This window comes from Trachemys scripta, chromosome 1 (genome assembly GCF_013100865.1).
Source record: "Trachemys scripta elegans isolate TJP31775 chromosome 1, CAS_Tse_1.0, whole genome shotgun sequence".
NCBI classification, from domain to species: domain Eukaryota; kingdom Metazoa; phylum Chordata; order Testudines; family Emydidae; genus Trachemys; species Trachemys scripta.
In genome coordinates this window covers 226,834,840-226,856,454 of record NC_048298.1, presented here as the reverse complement: position 1 = coordinate 226,856,454, position 21,615 = coordinate 226,834,840, and the positions used below count along the sequence as shown (strand labels likewise).

At 38.8% G+C, this 21,615-nt stretch overlaps 1 protein-coding gene across 2 annotated transcripts in view; it reads right to left on the bottom strand.

The window, feature by feature from the left end:
* The window catches only part of HERC2 (HECT and RLD domain containing E3 ubiquitin protein ligase 2), a 209,208-nt gene that overhangs the window by 53,597 nt on the left and 133,996 nt on the right, over positions 1 to 21,615 (bottom strand). For both annotated transcript variants that reach the window (XM_034757914.1, XM_034757915.1), the window contains exons 45-64: positions 20,811 to 20,953; positions 20,346 to 20,613; positions 20,078 to 20,220; positions 18,447 to 18,545; positions 18,181 to 18,349; positions 17,509 to 17,634; positions 15,118 to 15,226; positions 14,709 to 14,848; positions 11,204 to 11,394; positions 10,751 to 10,856; positions 10,494 to 10,585; positions 9,683 to 9,858; positions 8,964 to 9,075; positions 6,940 to 7,021; positions 6,644 to 6,787; positions 5,569 to 5,659; positions 3,674 to 3,851; positions 3,367 to 3,448; positions 3,110 to 3,281; positions 556 to 700 (exon numbers count right to left, since the gene is read on the bottom strand). In XM_034757914.1, coding sequence (XP_034613805.1) covers positions 556 to 700; positions 3,110 to 3,281; positions 3,367 to 3,448; positions 3,674 to 3,851; positions 5,569 to 5,659; positions 6,644 to 6,787; positions 6,940 to 7,021; positions 8,964 to 9,075; positions 9,683 to 9,858; positions 10,494 to 10,585; positions 10,751 to 10,856; positions 11,204 to 11,394; positions 14,709 to 14,848; positions 15,118 to 15,226; positions 17,509 to 17,634; positions 18,181 to 18,349; positions 18,447 to 18,545; positions 20,078 to 20,220; positions 20,346 to 20,613; positions 20,811 to 20,953 — 2,768 coding nt within the window. The remainder of the gene's footprint in view (positions 1 to 555; positions 701 to 3,109; positions 3,282 to 3,366; positions 3,449 to 3,673; positions 3,852 to 5,568; positions 5,660 to 6,643; positions 6,788 to 6,939; positions 7,022 to 8,963; positions 9,076 to 9,682; positions 9,859 to 10,493; positions 10,586 to 10,750; positions 10,857 to 11,203; positions 11,395 to 14,708; positions 14,849 to 15,117; positions 15,227 to 17,508; positions 17,635 to 18,180; positions 18,350 to 18,446; positions 18,546 to 20,077; positions 20,221 to 20,345; positions 20,614 to 20,810; positions 20,954 to 21,615) is intronic.

Below are 21,615 nucleotides of genomic sequence, written 5' to 3'. Positions count from 1 at the left end.
AGGATACAGGTGGTACATCAGTCCTAATGAGAACCTACACAGCCTATAAAATTCGGGTTTCCTCATGTTTCTAGGGGACACAGAACAATAAGAAAGAGAGGGCTGACACTTTCATGTACATGCGCAGAATGTAGGTATAGACAGAATCACATTATAAAAAAAGGTACCCACAGCGGGAAAACTGAACTTCCTATGGGAAACCTCCAGGAGAGACCATCCCCATATTGATGGTTAATCCATGGGAGAGACATCAGACTAACACCATGTAGGAGATGCTGTGACATTTATAACTTTGTTGGCAACTTTAATAAAACTGTTAAAAGATAGTGGATCTTGTGATTGTATGTGTTACTGGTCTATGGTTTCATGTGTTCCTATGGACTCTAGATCTAGAGCAAACAGAAATAACTCTGTTGGGTTTGAGAGTGTAGCCACCAGAGCCAAATCCACTGTACTATAATTAACAATAAATAAATAACAACATTAAATAAATAAATGCTGTTACTACATTACATTGCCTCAATATCTAGCTTTTTCTGGACCAGAGTAACTTACCTGTCCTGTGTCAGTGACAGCCAGGCAGTGTAGTGCACCTACAGCCACATGTACAATCTTCTTCCCTCTCAGCCCTTCCACAACCTGTGGCTTTCGCACATGAACATCAGTGCCATGACCTAGCCTGAAGTAATCCCCCTTGCCCCTGGAACAGACAAGGAAGTAAATGTAAAATTTCCAGCAATTATATTATTCCAAACATTGCAATCCTTTGCCATTACACCTTTGCAAATTGAAATCCTTTATATATCCAAAGGGAAAGCGCACGTAACAGCAATGCAAATTTCTTGACGATGACCTTGAAACCTGACTTGGAAAGACTTATCTCTAGAGGGTAGCGAAAAATCTAAAATTTTTCATACGTTGGCCTCAATACTAACAATGTACCATTTATTATTATTTTGGGGGACGTATTGTGGTTGCATAAAATTCATTCTTTCTGTTTTGAAATATCTTACTATTATAAATTTACTTATACTCAAAAATGACTTGTATTTTTTTAACTCAGTAAAATCACTATCCAGCTTACAATTTATGTAAACACAGGACCTGCACTGTGACAACTACTCACATGAGTAAAACTGCACACGTGCTTAACTATTTACATAACTGAGGCTTCAGACAAGCCTCAAACACAGCTTACTTTTATTACCAACATATGAAATTTTCCTCAACTGTCTGAGAGACACCATTAACATTGCACTACTCAGTCTATTTTATGGCAATACTTCAAGATATTACCAACAGTATCAACTGAGCAGAAAAAAAAATGAAGAGTGTTGGTTAGAGGTAACAATTCTCATATTCCCCATTGTATTTTGTAACAGAGATCAGTCTCTGTTGGAAATCAAGTATCTCCAAAAGTCCTTAGTTTAATAGTAATTTCCAGATAAAAACTATGTTACAACTGAACTGAATACATATCGGTATCATAAGGATAAAAAAAATTACTTGGATGTTCTAATTACCCCCAAAACAAGTACTACAAACCTAGGAAATTCAGAGTTAAACTTAAAAGAAATACAAGCATGTTAGGTATGCTGAGGCACACAAACAAACTTAACTTTGCCTAGCAGTGATGTCATGCAATAATCACGTTATGATTATTAAATATTTTAGCGTTTGTCGTCCCAATTTAGATTTAACTTATTTTTGAAGAAATTTGATTTTCCTTCCCCTGCCCCCCAACTCTTTGCAGTGTCGATACAGGGCAGGGCTAATGGAAGGAAAAATGGTGGCCCACAGGTAGCTTGGCTTCCCACACATTGAGAGCAATAGGGGACAGTGGTCATTCTGAAGGACATCTTTACTAAAGGCACTGTTAGCTTCACTCTCATCACGAACAACAGGAGATAACCATTTGAAAAGACAGCAGATTGTTGTGGAATTCACTATAGAAAAATATTATTCATCAGCCTGTGCTGAAGAAGAAACAATAGTTTATGAAGAATAAAGACAATCCTAAAGTTAAGTTTCTTCAAATATAGCCTGTATATAAGAATTCAATTTAACCAAACGGGATGTTTGAAGACCCTGTGTTGTTCTGTTACTGAGATCATTGGTAACAAAAAATATCTTTTGAGTTTTAAGTTTCATGAATTATCTTTAATAAATTTTTACTTTAACTAACAACCAATTCACTTGTAAGTTCTCAGATGGGAAATTTTCATTCTATACTCAAAGAGTATTCTAATATTGAGGAGAATATGCTGTATTCTCTACACATAAAGTGGATGAATCCCTGATTCAAGTGGAAAAACTAATCCCTAACAATGGAATCACAACCAATCATTCTGTAATTAGAGAACATATATAGGATGCACAGTGCACTTGCTTTAACATAAGAACCAAGAGGAACTGAGCTATATTATTTCATAGACTATATACAAGGCCCTACTTGAACTGTGGGATGATTGTCAAAAAATTGCAGCTGAATTGCGAACAAGCCATGGAAAATTGTGGAAAAGAATAATGGACCTTATTATTTTCGGTAATAAGGTCCATTATCACTCTTCCATGATTTTCCACTGTTGGCCACCCAGAGCTGAGAAGGGGAGCTGCGGCCCTCAGCCCTGGGGTGGCCAGGACTCCCCACTGTTAGCCTCGCACCCAGTAGGGCTCCCGCTATCAAAACTGCATTGGAAGTCAAATACTGTGGAATCCACAATTTCCACAATATTGCAAGTTAAGTAGGGTCTCAACTATATAAAGATTTTCTTTTATCACAATAATCTTTATTTCTATTTATTTTTATTGCACTAAAACCTATACACCCCAACCAGGCAAGGGTCCCAGTTATGACAGGCACTCTATAAAGATTTAGTAAATGACAATACCTTCCCCAAAGTGCTTACACTTTAACAGACAAAATATAACAGGTGAGTGCACAAATAAGTGTGCAGGGGGAGGGAGGTGGTGGTGGAAACAATAGGATGTTTTAGAATAAATTAAACATGTGCACAAAGCACAGATGTAATAAGCCAGTCTGTAGCAATCAACACAACTCAAATGCCTTGAAATTTTTTGTAAATATTTCTTAGCAACCTTGACATACCAGGTCCACACCACTCCAGATTTGGTAAGTGCCAAAGAGAACTGAGCCCCACACTCAATCTGGCACACACTCTGGCCATTTAGTCTTTCAATGTTCTGAGGAATGTTGCATCCTTCACTTCCTCCTCGGCCCAGTTTTCCAAAGTCACCATCTCCCCAGGAAAACACCAAACCTAGTAACACCAATCAAACAGTATGTCAGACGATGATCACAATATTCCCATATGCTATGAAGTTGCTAAAGAAAGATACTCCTACCTTCATCTGTCAAAGCCAGAGTCTGAGCATCTCTGCTTCCACAAGCAACTTGAATGACTCTGTGACCAAGAAGCACTTTAACCTACAACACACAGAAAAGTAAGCATGCTGCCTCAAACACATTAAGCGTATTTTAAAGTTTCACAGTAATTTTGAAGTATTTGTGACTTGTTTTGTTCTTTATACATCCAAGCTCACATTACACACTGTTTTGGGATTTTTAGCTTTATTTCTTCCTTTATTTTCTCTTCTTGTACATATACGTACATAGACACTACCACAATCAGGAAACACCTCATGTACTTACCATCTTCGGTTTGAGTTGTGTAGTATTGTCTCCATGACCCAGCCTGCCATATTCTCCAAGGCCCCATGTGTACAGTTCACCACTAGATGTGATGGCAGCACTGTGAGAACTGCCACAAGCAATATCACGGATACGCTTGGTTTTCAATGCTTCTATCAGTCTTGGTTTATCACAATTCCTAAAGATAGAATAAAAGGATTTATCACCTTCTTTTGTGATGTCATGCAATATATTTCATGCCCAACCCTCCAGTATCTCATGTATATTAAACACCTGAATGGCAAAACTGCCCTAATGCTAATATATAAGACTCCAATGTTTCACTTTATGTCATGGATTTAATTTATTTTTCTATTTATCTTATAGGTATAATTGTTCAAGTCAATTTAGAACAAAAATGTAGGTCTGGTAAAAAAAAAATAAACTTTTATAAACCTGAAAACATATTTTCATTTTCCACTATTTTTAATGTAAAAAGAGACAAAGAGTCCTATGGCACCTTATAGACTAACAGATGTATTGGAGCATAAGCTTTCGTGGGTGAATACCCACTTCATCAGACGCATGCCACAAGACTCTGTCGCTTTTTACAGATCCAGACTAACACGGCTATCCCTCTGATACTATTTTTAATGTAGTTCAACTGAACATTCCTTTTTTAAGAAATGTTATGTAACACAAACACACTGCAGTATCCTGATAATGAAGAACCAGAAAGATAAACAGATTAAAGATAAACAGATTTTTCTCAATCTTTCCTTGCTAAAAAGCGTTTGAAATTTATGAAAAACTTTCAGGAGAAAAATTACACCCTAGCTCAAAAAAAGCAGGCCAACCGTCAAAAGAAACAGAATTACAAAACCCCTTGGCAACTTTAAAGACATCATACTTAGATTACAAAATTAATAATACAATAATGACTTAACTAGATGGTATGGTGTGGGTTGTTGGTATCAAATACAATGTTGGTACTTTTGTTTTACTGCTTCAATAAAATATCTTTTTTCACACAAGTAGCTTAGCTTGAGTGAGCTATCAAATACTCAGCTTCTAATTCAGCTTCTGCTAGAAAACATTTCTAGCTAACAGATATTTGGAAATACTAGATTTACAGATTAATGGTACACCAAACTTCTTTTTATTTATGGCCTGTCTACAGTATATCACAGTGTAGTATCAGAGTCCACTATACTGCTCTGCAATTTTAAAGCATATTCCATCAGGAATCTCAAGTAGCATAAAAGTTTTAATACATCACAACAGCCTACCTGATCCCGAGACACTAGGGCTACTAATGAGAGTTTGAATTATAATTGCCATATGATAGAGAAAGGGCTTGACATGAGACATAGCTCAGTCAGTTAAGGCAGCACCAATTCACCATGGAAAACGCACTTTTAGCTTTATTTGTTTTATCAACCATTCAAAAAATGTTAGTGGGCCACTTACCTAGAAACTGAGGTGAAAATCGTAAAGAACTTCTAGAGCGCATGAGTGTAACCTTATCAGGCTGTGGCAGGCATCTCAACATCCCCACCACCACCCAGTGCAAATTGGCAACCAATATTCCTGCTGCCTCTCACGTAACTTTTCAATAATGAATATACAAAAGAGACCCAATTAAACACTGACCTTGCCCATTAAGAGAAATCTTTTTTTAAAAAGCTATATTAATTTTAACTTGAGTATCCCTTTAAAACTACTGAAACTGCAATAAAAGCTTAGCTTGCAACATACAAAACTGATATATGTATCTTTATCTGTATATGAATCTTTTTGTAACAATTCTTTATTTATAATATATGTAATACTGTCACTGCTTGCTAACAATGATTCAATATAATTTGTTTGAAATATTTCCTATTTCAAGGTACTAATAGAAATTATATCCTTACATTCTGCTGAAGTGGCCAAGTTTTCCATCGTCTCCTTCGCCCCATGAAAATACCTTCCCATCAACAGTTAAAGCCATAGCATGACGACCACCTGCAAAGGTTTAAACTGCAAGTTTCAAACAGCAAAGATTTATTTCTTCGCGCTCCAGTATGGAAGACCAGAATGTGCACATAGTCAACAGGGCAACAGAAGTTAAGCAAAAGCCAAGAAACATCCCATTAGTGCTTCAATTTAATATAGTGCTACGCTCTCCACCCCATAACTCTTTACTTTAATATATTCAAAACCATTAATTTTCACATGGTCCACTGAGAAGGTGAAATAGCTTATTTTATAACTTTTTAAATAAAAGTATCCAGGGTAAACATTTTCCCTCAGTGGAAACAAATCACTTAAGTAACTATTTTCGAAATGAAAGAGTTAGCTAACGTTTTTTAAAAGAAAAATATTTCCACTGGATTGACCCAAAAATTACACTATGAAAAATCAGAAATTATTCTGAATTTAACTTTTAGAAAGATACAACTTTATAGGTCAAAAAAATTAAGAGACTAAATTCACAGATTTCTATGGCCAGACGGGATCACCAGATCATCTAGTCTAACCTCCTTTTCGCAGGCCATAGAATTTCAGCCAGTACTCCTACATTACAGGCTCTATTCCAGGGGTCGGCAACCTTTCAGAAGTGCCGAGTCTTAATTTATTCACTCTAATTTAAAGTTTCGTATGCCAGTCATACATTAACATTTTTAGAAGGTCTCTTTCTAAAAGTCTATAATATATAACTAAACTATTGTTGTATGTAAAGTAAATAAGGTTTTTAAAATGTTTAAGAAGCTTTATTTAAATTAAAATGCAGAGCACCCCGGACTGGTGGCCAGGACCCAGGCAGTGTGAGTGCCACTGAAAATCAGCTCACGAGCCGCCTTTGGTACGCGTGCCATAGATTGCCTACTTCTGCTCTATTCTATATCCTCTGCACTAGAACCATACAGTGCACAAGAGTCTACTTTCACTTTTAAGCTTAAGTACATAATGTTTATGTTCCCATGGAGAAATGTAAAGAGTCAATACCTGAGTGAACAGCCACCTTCTTCACTACATAATTACTGAGAGCTGTAATCTGTCGGGGAATAGGCACAGTTCCACTGGACAGGCCTAAACCAAGTCTTCCATTAGTGGCTTCTCCACAGGCATATACTTTGCCCTCTACAGTTACTAAAAGAAAAAAGGTTTTAAATTTCCATTAATAAAAAATTCACAAATAAGAATTTATTCCTACCTCTTAGAAAATAATTTTACTTTTTATTTTGGGGCTGGGAGGGATGGGAGAGTCTGAAATGCAGAAACCTTACACAGAGTTATCCTACCTGCAAAAAGGCTTTTGGATCCACCAGCTACCTGTACTACATTCAAGGCAGAAAGCGTTTCAGAGAATGAAGGAACCTTGATCTAGAGTGTTTGGAGAAGAGAGAGATTATTGCATAAAATCAGATTTAAAAGTCTGTTACTTATAAAAGGCAACCAATTCTTTGCAGTGAAGTTCTAGTATGATAAACTGATTTATCTAATTTAATTAACCAGTGGTTAATAAAATTTTATTTATTAGCTTTTCAGTGGCACTCACTACGCCATTATCTGGACACCTCACAGATAACCAATTAGTTAATTAACTGAAACAGATCAAGTGCTTAAAGCAAGGGATGAGTGTGTTATATAAAACGGAGATAAATAAGTTACCACCACAAGGAAAAGATGCAGTAAGATGTACAAATTGGGTTTTTTTTAAACTATAATTTTCTTAAGTAAACAAACTCTAGTCAGACTCGCAATAAATTACAACCCAAGCAAGTTGGTTAAAATGTCAATCAGCATATCAGAAATCAACATATATGAGCACATTGGCAGAATTTATTTTCTCTGTATCCTTTAAATTGCAGTTAATTCAAAAGTAAAGTTCCATAACAATATGGATTAGCTATAATCAGAAAAACAGTGACAAAGTAACCTATACTCCCCTTCATTACAATTAGGTCTTTTGTCAGGCTGACTTTATATAAACAAAGGCTGATACTTTTTCAAGTGTTCATCATTAACATATATTAAAGTTAGGCATATCTTATTACATTACTAAAGTAAATATTTATTTACTGATATGCAGCTAAAAAAAATATTGTGTTACTAAAAAGACTTCTCTATTACAATTAGTGAAAAAGAAATTCTGAAGGATAATTGATAAAACATAATGAAAGGTTGAGGGTTTGCATTTGGTTTTTGTTATGGCAGCTTATCCTTACCAAAAAAAAAAAAAAAAAGATGCTGTTTACTTTTAAAAGGTTTCTGGCTTCTGAAACTTTAATGTTTTTATATTTTATTTTCCTGCTAATTTTGCCCTTCTCTAGGGCTTGACCCAAAGCCCACTGAAGTCAAACAGAAGAATCCCATTGACTTCAATGGCAACTGGAATCAGGATCCAACTGGGGAAAAAAATCATTTCTCCTCCAAATTATATTTCTAAATTGACAAGTTAATGTATCTGTGCACTGGCATCAGTGTCAACTATAATATGAATAACTCTGAAAACTGCATTTGTTATTAACTGCTTGCTTTGGAATGGACAGAGAATAGAAAACTTTTGTAGATTTTTACAATCCTATATAAACCTCTGCAAACAAACAAGTAGATCAATTTTTTTATTCTTATTTTAAAATAGGAGCGTTCCTTTCACTCAATTGAATTTTTAAGTAAATGATATCTTAAAATGATTAAATAGGTTACACATTTCTTACGTTAAACCATACTGCAGACTCCTCAAAAAAACCAAACAAGTGTGTAAAGGGAGAACATGAGTGCCAGGTTGAGAAGATGCACTTACTTGAAACTTCCTCTCAAATAATTTTTCTCATTAAAATGGATTATACTTGTAAGGGTCAGGAATTCATTTTCTTTCTTTGGATCACTGAACCAGCACCATTGTAAAATTGTGAAAGTTTCCTGGTGTAGAAATAATTTGTAATGACCTACAAACTAAGCACCTCTGCAACAGGCATTCCCCTATGGTACACGATTGCAAGTTATTGACTACTACGATCTTTCAGAGTTAAAAGCATAATCTTCTACCCTTTGAAAGCTGGAGTTTGTAGTGAGAAGTTACCTGCTTCAAGAAGGCAGCTGCTAAAATCAAACTGGAACTGAAAAATGTAATTTTAAGATCCAATTTCTCTATCTGCCAGTGACAGACATTTGAATGCTTTTTTAGCCCTGGAAAGTCATTATGTCTAGTCCTGGACGAGTTTGATAATGAACCTTAAAAACTTTGAATTCAGTGTCTGGCTTATGTACTTCATCAGAGATTTTTTGTTTTACACAAACACTTTTTCAACAAAGACGATACCTTGGAACCCTTTAGTCCTCCCAACTGATCTTTGTCATTCAGCCCCCAAACAAAAACTTTGGTTCTTATAGTAGCTGCTGATTCCAGCCCTGCCATCTTCTTCCTAACAAGACTGGGTACATTGAGAAAAATAGAAAAATGTCAGTTCCACAGCCTATATACTGTGACATTTGATAAAATATAAAACACAAGTCAAGGTTTAACAATCTATTTTACATTTTAAAATGTAAATATCCTCTCTTTGTGAACTTAAACTCAGCATAGCTTCACAGTTGTGATTTTCTGTGACCACGTTAACTTTTTACCTGTTATTAAAACATTTCTTTTTATAGTTTGCACAGCGAAAGTCCTTTAAAAGCACAAGAGACCCACAGAACTGCAAGATTCTACATTGTATACTGGACATATCATACAGTTAAAGCCAATACTCATAAGTAGGAGTTTTAGCTGTTTTTAACAAATCAAAGCATTTTTCAGCATGAGGCGCCAAAATAAAAAATGATGAAACAATTGTTATCACTGTATATACACAGGAAAGACAAAAGGTATGCATCAACTAATGTCTTAACTATAAAACTCATTGAAACTAGAGCCTGACTGTTTTTTTTTCCTCTAGTACACAATAAAATAATTCAGTCATTTGAGTTGCACAGCCAGTGCTGACATTCTTCTAGTTTAAGGTTAAGATAGCAAGTTTATTTTTTCTTCCAGTTCCCTACCTCCCAGTGTTGGCTTTATCATCATCCTCTTCCTCATTATCGGAAGCAAGGAAAGGGACTGCAGCCAAATCTTCATCCTCTGCCCGGATACGCCCTAGTATGCTCAGACCATGTATTTTGCAATCTATTCCAGAGCTTCTGCACTGCTTTATAGCAATCTCAATATACCTGTGATACTGAAGAAGAAAGATGTAATTGCAATCTTTTGGGTCTATAAGTTTATGGAACATGGAGGATTTAAGATTTTTGCATTGCTGAGTTCCATCTGTTTTAGAAGTTGATTCTGTAAGATAAATCAAAGGTCCTATTTTTCTGCCCTATTTAGGTATCAATTTAACTGATATGGATGTTCTCAGCAGACTGGAAGTTTGGGAATTTCTGGGAATGATGATCTCACCTCCAATCTACCACTAAGATTGTGCCCTTCTTGCAGTAACTGGCCACAGTCCAGATGTATCTCCCTAGGCTGAGGAATAGCCACTCCATTTCTGCCACCCAGCAGATGAACTTCCAACCACACCGTTGAAAAAAACCTGGTACACATATTGTTTGCTTGGTTCTGAGGCATCTGCTTTTAAACTGAAAACCTACAATTTCACTGGTGTTTACTAGTAAGACTAATAATTGTACACATGTACAGTGATTATGCAAAAGCCAATGACATGGTTACTTATAAGCACCAACATATTGGGAAAACAAAAAATCAAATATAATAATGTAATAACCAAAGGTACACATGGACCCTTCTTACAGCAATATACATTTCCAGTTTGACCATCTGAGAGCTTCTCCTCAAACAGTATTCACTTACCTCTATACAATCACTAAGAAGAGGCACGGTGGTGTCCGCAGGGTTAATGTTGATTGTCTTTAGCTCTATAAGGTTATTTAAAGAATTCCCACCTGTAGAACATTGAAATAAACTGATTTTAAAGGCCATGTACCAACAACACACTTAAATACCACTCCTATCTGAACACTTTACCAAGTTAAATAATCAATATAGGAGGAGGAGGAGAAGTGTGTTTAAAAAACCCCTACAGTTGAGTACAGTTAAATTTCACGTACCTGAAACCACAACAAGAGAGGGCATGTAGCTGCTGTCTGCAGGATCAACTATCATCTTCAGTCTGTGGACAACTACATCAGGGAAAATCTCTAAACGAATCCAGTGCTAGAAAATAAGTGGTCACACATTCAATGAAAATCCCCTTGACCACAAAATAAAAATAGTTATCTTACTGTTATTTATCAGCTAGATTGCCAGTCCTTTACTATAATTCTTGTGAATTACAAACAATTGAGAAGAATAAATCTTAGCAAACTTAAAAATCAGTATATTTAGAGGGGAACACATACATCTAAATATACTTTAGACGAACTGTATTTGTAACATTGAGATGACAGGTAGTGCATAAAAAAAAAAAAACATTACAAGATGCACTACAAGCCTTTAAAAAAAAAAAAAAAAAAGTGTGCGCCAGAGTTGGCATAGCATTCAGAAGTATGGCTCAAGCTTGCCTTTCCTTGTGAGCCAGAAGACTGCCAACATTGTTCACTGCCATCAATCAAACGTGAAGCCTGATTCACAGAAGAAGACACATTCAAATTCTTAACAATTCGTGACCAGTCATCCAGTAGCATTCCTCGCTGACTGCTATGATGTCTCTTCAGCTGTTTTCCAGAACGCCCACAAAATACGGGAGACTGACCTATTTAGTTCAAAAAGTTATACTATAAACCATGTATTGTTAAAGAAAATTACATTTCATAACAAAAAAAATAAAATAAAATACTATGACAAGAGCAAACATTCAAATCAGACTTCAAAATAAATACATAGTTATCAGATAGACTATTTAGCCCAAAACGTATTTGGAAGTGAAGCATGAGGATTTGGTCATGTTACTGCCATTAAAAGGACAACTTGAAGTGTAGTTCTTTTAAAAATGAATTAAAAATAGTTTCAAGCACTACACATATCCATGAGTCCTCATGCCCATTTTTGTGGTAGTCACATTTTCTTTTCTTTTTTCCCCCCCAATCTTCTCTGGTGCTGTATGTATGTATGTTGTATGTCTGACTGTCACAAGGTGAACCCAAGTACAGGCCACTGAGGTGCCACTGAGGTCCCACCGAGGTGCAAACTTCACCAATGGAAGAAAGGATCTGAGAATCCCCTTCAAAATTCTGGTTGTTGTAGGGTGCATGAAGATTGTACAGTTATCCACTGGAGTATCAAAAGCACTGTCTGCTGCTAAATGAACTCACAGGGAACTGAACAAAAACCCAAAGACTTATGGGTAAGTAGATACTCTAAGATAGCAATGATTCCAGTGGAGTCCAGAGACAAATTGCTTTTTGATGAGTCCAAGCAGAGAAACGCTTCCATTTAGGTGAGTAACAGATTCTTGTAGACTTCTACTTTGGTTAAGGATGAATTGCACCCTCCTGGAATACAAGCCTTCTATCTCCAATACCCATCCAAACACCAGGCTCTGAACTGCAGCTGTCCTGGACTAGAGTGTGTGGCCTTGCCCCTGTGTTGCATTAGAAGGTCTGGCAACATGGGGATGTTCTTGGACAGTCACACTGAGAGCTTCAACAAATCCACAAATCAGAACTGTTTTGGCCAGCTGGGTGCAATCACAACGACTCCAGCTCTGTCTCGGAGGAACTTCTGTACAACCAAAGGAATTGGAGGGAGGCACGCCCCAAGCGACTCTTCCATAACATCAGAAGGGTATCTCCCAACGAGTCTTTGCCCAGGGCTGCTGTGGATCAGTACTGAAAGTTTTCTGTTCACCTGTGAGGCAAGAAGGTCCCAGGCTGGCATTCCCCATTGAGCAAAGACATTGTTGAGAACCAAAACCGTGAATAACGTATTTGTGACTTGGGTAAAAGTGTCTGCTCAGGTAGATTTTGCATCCCTGGTAAGTATGCAGCTGATAGGATTATGCGATGTTTGATCCACCAATCCCAGAGGATGACTGCCTCTATGCCAGAGATGGGCAAACTACAGCCCTCAGGCCACATCCAGCCCGCAGGACCGTCCTGCCCGGCCCCTGAGCTCCCGGCCAGGGAGGCTAGCCCCCGGCCCCTCCCCTACTGTCCACCCTCCCCTGCAGCCTCAGCTCGCCGCTCTGCCAGCATTCTGGGCAGCGAGCGCCTGCCGGGCAGCACGACTGCGTGGCTGGCTACGGCCTGATAGTGCAACTGCCAGTCCTGCAGCTCTGAGCGGCATGGTAAGGGGGCAGGGAGTGGGGGGGTTGGATGAGGGGCAGGAGGTCCAGGGGGGCAGTCAGGGGACAGGGAGCAGTTGGATGGGGCAGAAGTTCTGGGGGGAGGGTGCAGTCAGGGGATGGGGAACGGGGGGGTTGGATAGGTGTAGGAGTCCCGGGGCCCTGTCAAGGGGCGGGGGTCTGGATAGGGGTTGGGGCAGTCAGGAGACAGGGACCGGGGGGGTTGGATAAGGGGTGGGATCCTGGGGGGGCAGTCAGGGGATAAGGAGCGGGTGGGGGGGTTGAATGGGTCGGAAGTTCTGAGGGGGGGGAGTCAGAGGGCAAGAAGTTGGAGGAGGCAGATAGGGGGCAGGGGCCAGGCTGTTTGGGGCGGCACAGCCTTCCCTACCCAGCCCTCCATACAGTTTTGCAACCCCGATGTGGCCCTCGGGACAAAAAGTTTGCCCACCCCTGCTCTATGCACACAAAAAGAGAGATCTTGTTCTCCCTTGCTTGTTTATATTAATCACTATTGCCATATTGTCCACATTATCCGAACATGTTTGGACTGGATGAGTGGGAGGAAGGCACTGCAGGCCCCACACACTGCCCTGCGTTCTAGTAAGCTGATGTGTAGTCTGGACCCCCAGAATCCAGACACCTTGTGACATATGATTGCCCATGCGCACACCACAACCCAGTGGAAGGCACCAGTAACGATGGTTGCGTCAGTTGCTGGTGTGAGAAAAGGAAGGCCTTACGTCAGTCTCTCTCAACTGGTTCCCCCTAGGAGAACTAGTTCAGGAAAGTCAGATCACTCTGGGGACCTTGTCTTTTAATGAGCCACCTGTCCTTTCGTGTGCATTGGACATTAGTGATTATCAGCAGAGAATCTGCTTTAGCCACCTCCACATCCACACTAGGCCTGGAAATGTGAAGGAGGGAAAAATCATATGTCATTAAACATTAAGGTCTGGCTGATCTGAGAATCTTCAACACTTCAGAAATGGGTGGGAGAAAGGAGAAAGGCAAAGTCAAACGGTACAAGATCAGAGAAACTGGGGGTAGGGGGCAGAAGAAAAATCTAAAGAAAAGAACTCATTGTAGATCGTAATTAATCAGGAACAGAGGAGCTCAGAACTGCTCTGGGTGCCTATTCCTGCTTCAGAAGCAAAATATTTTAGTGGATTACCAGCAGATTGGTCACTGGGAGGGGTGTCCTTATTTCTCAGACTTCTGAATAGTCTCCAGGCCATGCAGAGGAATAACCTCCACCCATTTTCAAGGTCACAATCTTGTTCTAGAGCAATTAAGGGCTGAGCTGGCATGCTCCTTTTGAAGAGGAGCTGCAAAAAACCTAGGTGCACTATCTTCATCTGATGGCACGAAGGAGCTATAAATGTGTTTGGATTGGCAGTGGAGGGCAGTAAGATAACGTCATCATTTCATTTTATTCCCACTCTTGTTGCAAACTCAATTCTGACTAACAGGGAGTAACTGTCACTTAACACTACTTTAAATATCATTTAGCACACAAATATGAGCCATTTAAAATTTTTTACTCAAGAGCCTATCAAAATTAATCATGCAGAATTACCCTCAGAAAAGCTTAAAGGGGCATTTTGATGCATTCAGTATTGAACTGCAACATAAGGTCCTAATTTGTACTAAACAATTCATTTCCTAGTAAGCTAGTTACAAGGTTAAACTGCTTAATCTAATAAAATTAAGCCTAAAAACATGATTTCAAGAGGTATTTAATGCATTTTAAATTAATGTCAGCAATTTCCAGTTTTTAAATATACCTGGTTCATTTATTCTGCCGAAAGTATGCCGGGTGTTATGCTTTCTGGTTTTGAAACAGGTTTCACAAAAGTCAAAGTCATCACAGTTTCTACATTTGAACCTAGGCCCATTGATAGGAAACATCTGACAGCCATCACACCTGATTTTAACAAAGAGACAATTAATATGGTCGATCTGAAAAAATTATAAGATATAATATATTGTTACACAGATTCTCATGGCACAGAATTTATTGTAACAGCATTCATAAATGAAGATGTTTCTTTATTCCTTCCCTCCACAGTCCCTTCAGCTTGTGGACAAAACTGCACACAGTTTTTTATTATACTTATCTAAGAAATTTCAATTATGATAGTAAAGTTATATGCCAAGTGGTTCAAGAAATGATAAAAATGAAAACTAACTTACGTGACCCCTGGATGAATGCTGGGGACCAATTCCATTTCTGACAATAAACCAGTCCAGTGAGACTGCTGAGGGAAGTCTACGATGACATCTTTTCCATTGGCACTAAAAGCTGTGACAAAACATGCAGAGACAGATAATTTTGTGAAAATATCTAAAAAATTAATTAGAAATGGCTACAGTCTACTAGCCAAAATTGCTTTTTATAAGTGATTCCTTCTAGGAGGTTAGGATTTATTTCAGAATGCATCTTTATTCCAATGGAATCATCTGTCTAGTCAAAGTAATCAAAAAATAAAAATCATTTAAATGTTTTGCCAGCTTTTACTTATTTAACATGTGCACTGTGGCCTAGCTTTGTTCCTTCACGGCATTATTTGAAACAATATTTGCATTACCTATTTTTCCTAATGCACACATTAACTTGCACAGTTTAGAAATTTTATGAGCTTCTCAAAGAATATCAGGAAAGAAACAATACAACTATGCGTGGAAAGAGTAAATTTATATCAATAAATGTCAATTTCATTGTACACATAACAAACCAGCAACAAAAATTATTTCCGTCAATCAAAATATACTGATAGGCAAAGAAAGAAAAATACTGCTTGAGAACTTAAGAGTTAGATTTAAGGATATTTACTTTGTATATTTTGACATGATGTTGACAATTTGTGTTTTAATTGTTATAAAACTAACATTTTAAATTTCAAAATCTACTCTCATTAAATATTTGTCTGACCCTCCCAAAATTTCCCACAACTGAAAACTTGATAAAAATAGAAAAAAAATGCTTAAATTTATAAACTTTGCCACAACTGTCTGGTAGGTAACAAAGATTAAGCCTGGCAAATGGTGTCGTGTATGCATGAGGCCAAGTGGCTGAGGAGGGAAAGAGAAATTCTGATTGATGTTCCGGGTCTGAAAGTGACTTGATGTATCAGAGCACTTGGGGCCTGAAACCTCTTGCTGTGCTCGAGTCCAACGTCTCATGGATGTCAATGTGAATTTTTCATGATTGATCCAGACACCTGCAGAAGACTGAGCAGAACACTGGTTACCCACTGGACTTTCTCATAGGAATTGCCTGTCAGATGCCAGTTGTTCCACACCCTCATGAATTCTGGCGGGGAAAAGAGCAGCAGATGCTGCAATTGGCAGAAATATGAGCCTCACCCAGGCAATAAAGGCAACATTGATATTCATTATTCACCAAAAAGGAGTGAGGGCAGTTTTTGAATCTCAGGACCCTGGGCATAATTCAAGACTTCTCAGGGGAAAAAGTCCCCAGGTGGGGAAGAAAATGTGGCAAAGCACTAACTAACTATACTATGTTAGACTATACTATAAAGACTACTAAAACTACAAAAAAACTAACTATATACAATATCTTACAGCAATGACACAGTATAAAAAGGGAGCCAAAGACACCAAAGATTCTGACTCAACCCATAAAGCAATAAGAAGGAACTGGAGATGCACTGGCCTGCACCACCTTTTATGCCCTCGGTTTAGAGCACAAGGAGAGCTACGTTGCATGTGCAAGCCAACAGATGCTGGTTGCAAAAAATTCTGGACTCAGGCACATGGTGCACATGTGTATCCCTGTGGAATACACACAGGGACCATCACTCAAAGAACTCTGAAGCAGATGAAGAAACAGATAGAAAAATGTGTATAGTTGTGTTTATTATTTAGTCTAGATCTGTGTATTGCTAATGAGGCTAAGTAAAGAATAATGGTGTTTAGAATCCTGTGCAAAATCTACCTGTGTACGTGTCTGTTGGCTTTCATTGTCACATGCCCATGAAGAATTAAATTGTAAACCCTGAGCACCCACATGACATGAGTTCTGGCTGTGTCTTCTAAAGCTCTGAGGAGTCAGCACAGGTCCCAAGGGCTAGGTAGCTGGACTACAGGATCTCGTTTCTTAGAAGAGGTGCTAGACAAAGCTGCACCTTGAGAGAGCGTGCCTTCAGACCCCAGCCAGGGGCAGTGCCTTGACTCTGTTCAGGCTCAAGAGGCTTCAAGGGCGCACAGGTCCTACTGAGGTGGTCTCCAAACACAACAGCCTAGTGAGTGTCCATAGCTGGGGAAGCTCTACTAGAGCTGGGTGTGAGACACCACCACACACCAGTTCTAATGTGTAAAAGTACCTTTGAGAAAGCAGATCAAAGTATTAACAAAAAGGGGACAGAAGAGCATTTGTGTTTCCAGCTCAGACTGGGCAACAACAAAATATAGTCTCTTTGATCATTATACAGTCTTCCGCAGGGCAACATCAGCTGTTGCTGTGCCAAAAGTTTCTCTTCCTTTCATTTTATAAAGCAAGAATAATATCCATATAGTTTAAAATGTGTAATTTTTTTTTTCATTTTTGGAAGTCTACATTACCTTTTACAACCCCCACGCTCCTGTGAGTAACAGATCCCCATTTGTATTTGGGTGTAGTAACTGAGGTTTTCACATGCACTTTGTCACCAATCTTAATGTGAGAAGGAGAACTCTGTGGTGGGAATCCTAGAAGTTTAAAAAATAAGCACATGTTATTTTTTAAGCTTGCATTCTCCTTTGACATTCTGTACAGATACTTACAAGACCAGTGGTCCTCAAACTGTGGGACGCACCCTCCAAATGGGGGAGGCGGTTGAAATACGGCGGGGCCAAGGCCAGCCCCCACGGGGATCAGGGAAGGAGTGCCACACAGCCCTGCTCTGCTGCCAGACCAGCTCAGACCCCAGCCACAGTTCCATATCACCCCCGGCCCAGCTTCGTCCCCAGCCACAACTCCACTCCAACCCCAGCGAAAACCCAGCTCCGGACCCAGCCATAGCTCCACTCCCACCCCCTGCTCTGCCCCCAGGCCAGTGCTGCCTCTAGCTTCAGCTCCTTCCCCATACCCAGTTCTGCTCCTCACTCCACCTTCAGCCCAAGCTGCTTTGCTGAGCCAACTGTGCAGTAATGGAGTGAGGGCACGGACAGATTCCATTGCTGGTAAGAGGAGGCGCAACAGGAAAAGTTTGGACACCCCTGTACTAAACAGCAGTTAATGAATATTCAACTCACCTACAAGCTCAACGTGGATATATCTGACCCAGTAAGTGCCACCCTTTTGTTGCCAATCACATTGCACATTGAGGTCATGTAGTCCATCTCGATCCAATTTAATAACTTTACCTACATCTCCTTCACAAACTTCCTCATAGGTCCTGCAGCATCTAACCATCATCCCCACCTAGACAAAACAAGATAATAAAATCCCATAAAGCCTGCAGTTAAAGGAGCGCTTAGGGGAAAGTAACATTCCACACAGCTTTAACCACCATGCTTACCTGAATGTTCTCTCGCACATACACAGCATAATCATCATTACTTAAGAAATCAGCTCGTTTCTTGTAAGTTTGGCTCTCTGTAACAACAGCACCACTAGACTGTAAAAGAACACACGCAACAAAGAGTGAAGTTTTAAAAGTGTGTAGTTGCTTTCAGTGGAGAGAAATAAGCACATTGCAGGGATTGTGAAGATAAAGAACAAGGAAACAGGATAACTCTGTGATTCAACTCACTAAAGGGCTAGCATTTATGGTCTGCTGCACTTGAGACTATGACTTAGTACTCAGAATCACCGGGCAAGTTGAGTAATAGCAAGTTTCCAGGCCTCCTGAAGCAAGCCAAAGAGTTACTATTACAAAAACTGCTCAAAAAACAAAATGGGGAGGGGAACAGCAAACAAATCTTTTTAATTTAAGCCACCTACTCAACCTTGATGATATATCTACATTTTTTTCTCCATACATTTTTCCTGTGCAGAAATGGTGGGTGAAATTTTGGTGACATTGTTTATTTGTTTTACTCTTTGAGATTATAAATATGCTTAGTATTGTAAACACTGTAATGTGTGGTTAACAGAACCAAAGTTAACAAATGGGGTCACACTACTCTTCTCAGGGAATTCTCTCTTTCAAGAACTGAAGGTGTCATCTAAAGAAAATATGGCAGGAAAGACTCTCATTTTCAGTGACAATTCAAGACAAGTTATTGTTGTTTCAGCACTAAAAGTAAATGTTCTAAATGGCACATTAAAGGCAAATGTATAGAATTATAAACTTGCTCAGGTTATCAATTTGGATAATTTACCACTAAATTCAGGTCTTATCTTCTTCCCAAATAGTATGCATCCTTTCCTATTGTGATTATGAAATCAATCACAAGCCAGTACATCTTAGACTCGGGAATCTGAGGAAACCAAGAATACTGCAGATATTCCTCTTGACTGCTATTTACTGCTATAACTTCTGATACACAGATTTAGGTTTCCTGAAAGCATACAGAAAAATAGTGCAATTCATATTCAGAACTGCGATGGGTGACACTGTTAGTTTGATAAGCCACTTTATGGTCTTTGCCTTTGAAAGCATAGTTTTTATAAACAAAAAAATTAAGTGATTTCACTTGTGGCTTTCAGTGCCATACAAGTCATGCTTTGAGTAGCCAAAGTATCATACTTTTATTTTTCAAATCACTGGGGTAGGAGACGGAGAGACACTTTAAAAATGTCTAAATTTCAAATTCAGTCAAGGTTGATGTAGTTCCCAAAATAGGCTAAACTGAATGTTTGCAATCATTCCTGAAGCCTGAACTATCCGATACACTGGTGACACTGAAAAGCTTGTTAATGCACTAGCAAAGTGTGTTGTCTACTGTAAAAATTCACAGGTGTAGTCTCCTATAAGAAATATATGACCAGGAATTATGGTCTACAGTTCAGTATTGAAGAAAAAAGCCAAGTGAAATGCTACAGATGCAGGTCTTTCAAAACTTAAAACTGTTGACGAACAGATTTGATGGGGGTAGCATGACATCCTTACGCTATCCACATTTGTAAGTAAAGGATATAATTACACATCTTGAAATCTATGTAGCATATTTTTAAATCAATTTTTGAATGACTGTAAATACTAACGACAGGACAAGCAGCCTCAGCTTCTTCCACATCTTCTACCATTTCCTCATCTGAATATTCATCAGACACAGTATCAGCATCTGAGAGATCAGTAATCTGGACATCAGGGTGATCCAACAGCCAACCAACCAAGGCTTCCACTCCTAGCAGAGAAAACAATGAGCCATCCAAATTAATATGGGCTTCTTTGGTATGTCACACAGAGGTTTAAATTCTCCGTACTAGTATCATTTTAGTCGGTTAATTTCATGGTAATTATGTAAAATACCTGGTAATCCAGAAGCACTTCCAGAGGTCCCTGAGAGCGACTTCAGTGCAAATTCAATATTTTTCCTAGGAAATCCCATTTCCATAAGCTGAACTACAATAGGGAGGGGTGGAATGGGAGATTGCTTGCGTTTCTTCACTTTTGCAGGTCGGATATGCTGCACTGTGATGGGTGTTGTGGCCTCACTGGAACTACAGTCTTCAAACAGTGGAGTGGAAGGATGAGTGGACTCCACAGCTAGATACTGGCACACTGCCAAAGCAGCAGCCTAAATGAAGACAAGTAAACACACACTGAAGTCTATGTAGAACTAGCAAACTACATGTACTGTACACCAGTAAATGTTCAGCTTCATTTACAGAATCTTTGAAAAATGAGAAGAGTAGAAAATAATAGTCATCAATAGGAATTTGAATTAGAGTGCTCAGTAGAAAGTTTTAAATGAGGAAAAAACACGGATTGTACCTCAAGCTCTTGTTTGTCAAATATTGCTTTCACAGGCGATGGCTGGGTAGCAGCTGTCAGAAGCTGCTGTAAGAGGATCATGGGAGGTTGAGGTCCTTCAGGAGACATATCTCCTATGTCAGGGGATGCAACTGCTCCATCCTCTGAAATAAACAAGTGAGTTTTAGTCAATAAAATTACAAATTAATATAAGGTAAATTATGCTGAGTTAAAGTGTCTTGTGGATCAATTGTACAAAGGAATGATGTCCACCACATTCCATCTCAAATTTTGGTGTGCATTTAGAAGGAAGCATGTGCAGTACAGCACATTTCCTGAACACAAGCCTCAAAGGAGCTAAACTTCTAGGCAAACACTTACTTTACTACCATATCTAGAGCTAGTCTGGTAGAAGCCACTTGGCATAGTGGACATCCACTATTAAGCTTGAATTTTTATCTTACAAGACCTGCCATTATTACAAAAGGAAGTATACTATGCTCTTGGAAAAACAACAAGGAGTCTGGTGGCACCTTAAAGACTAACCGATTTATTTGGGCATAAGCTTTCGTGAGTAAAAACCTCACTTCTTCGGATGCATCCGAAGAAGTGAGGTTTTTACTCACGAAAGCTTATGCCCAAATAAATCGGTTAGTCTTTAAGGTGCCACCAGACTCCTTGTTGTTTTTCCAAGAGCATAGTATACTTCCTTTTGTAATAATGGCAGGTCTTGTAAGATAAAAATTCAAGCTTAATAGTGGATGTCCACTATGCCAAGTGGCTTCTACCAGACTAGCTCTAGATATGGTAGTAAAGTAAGTGTTTG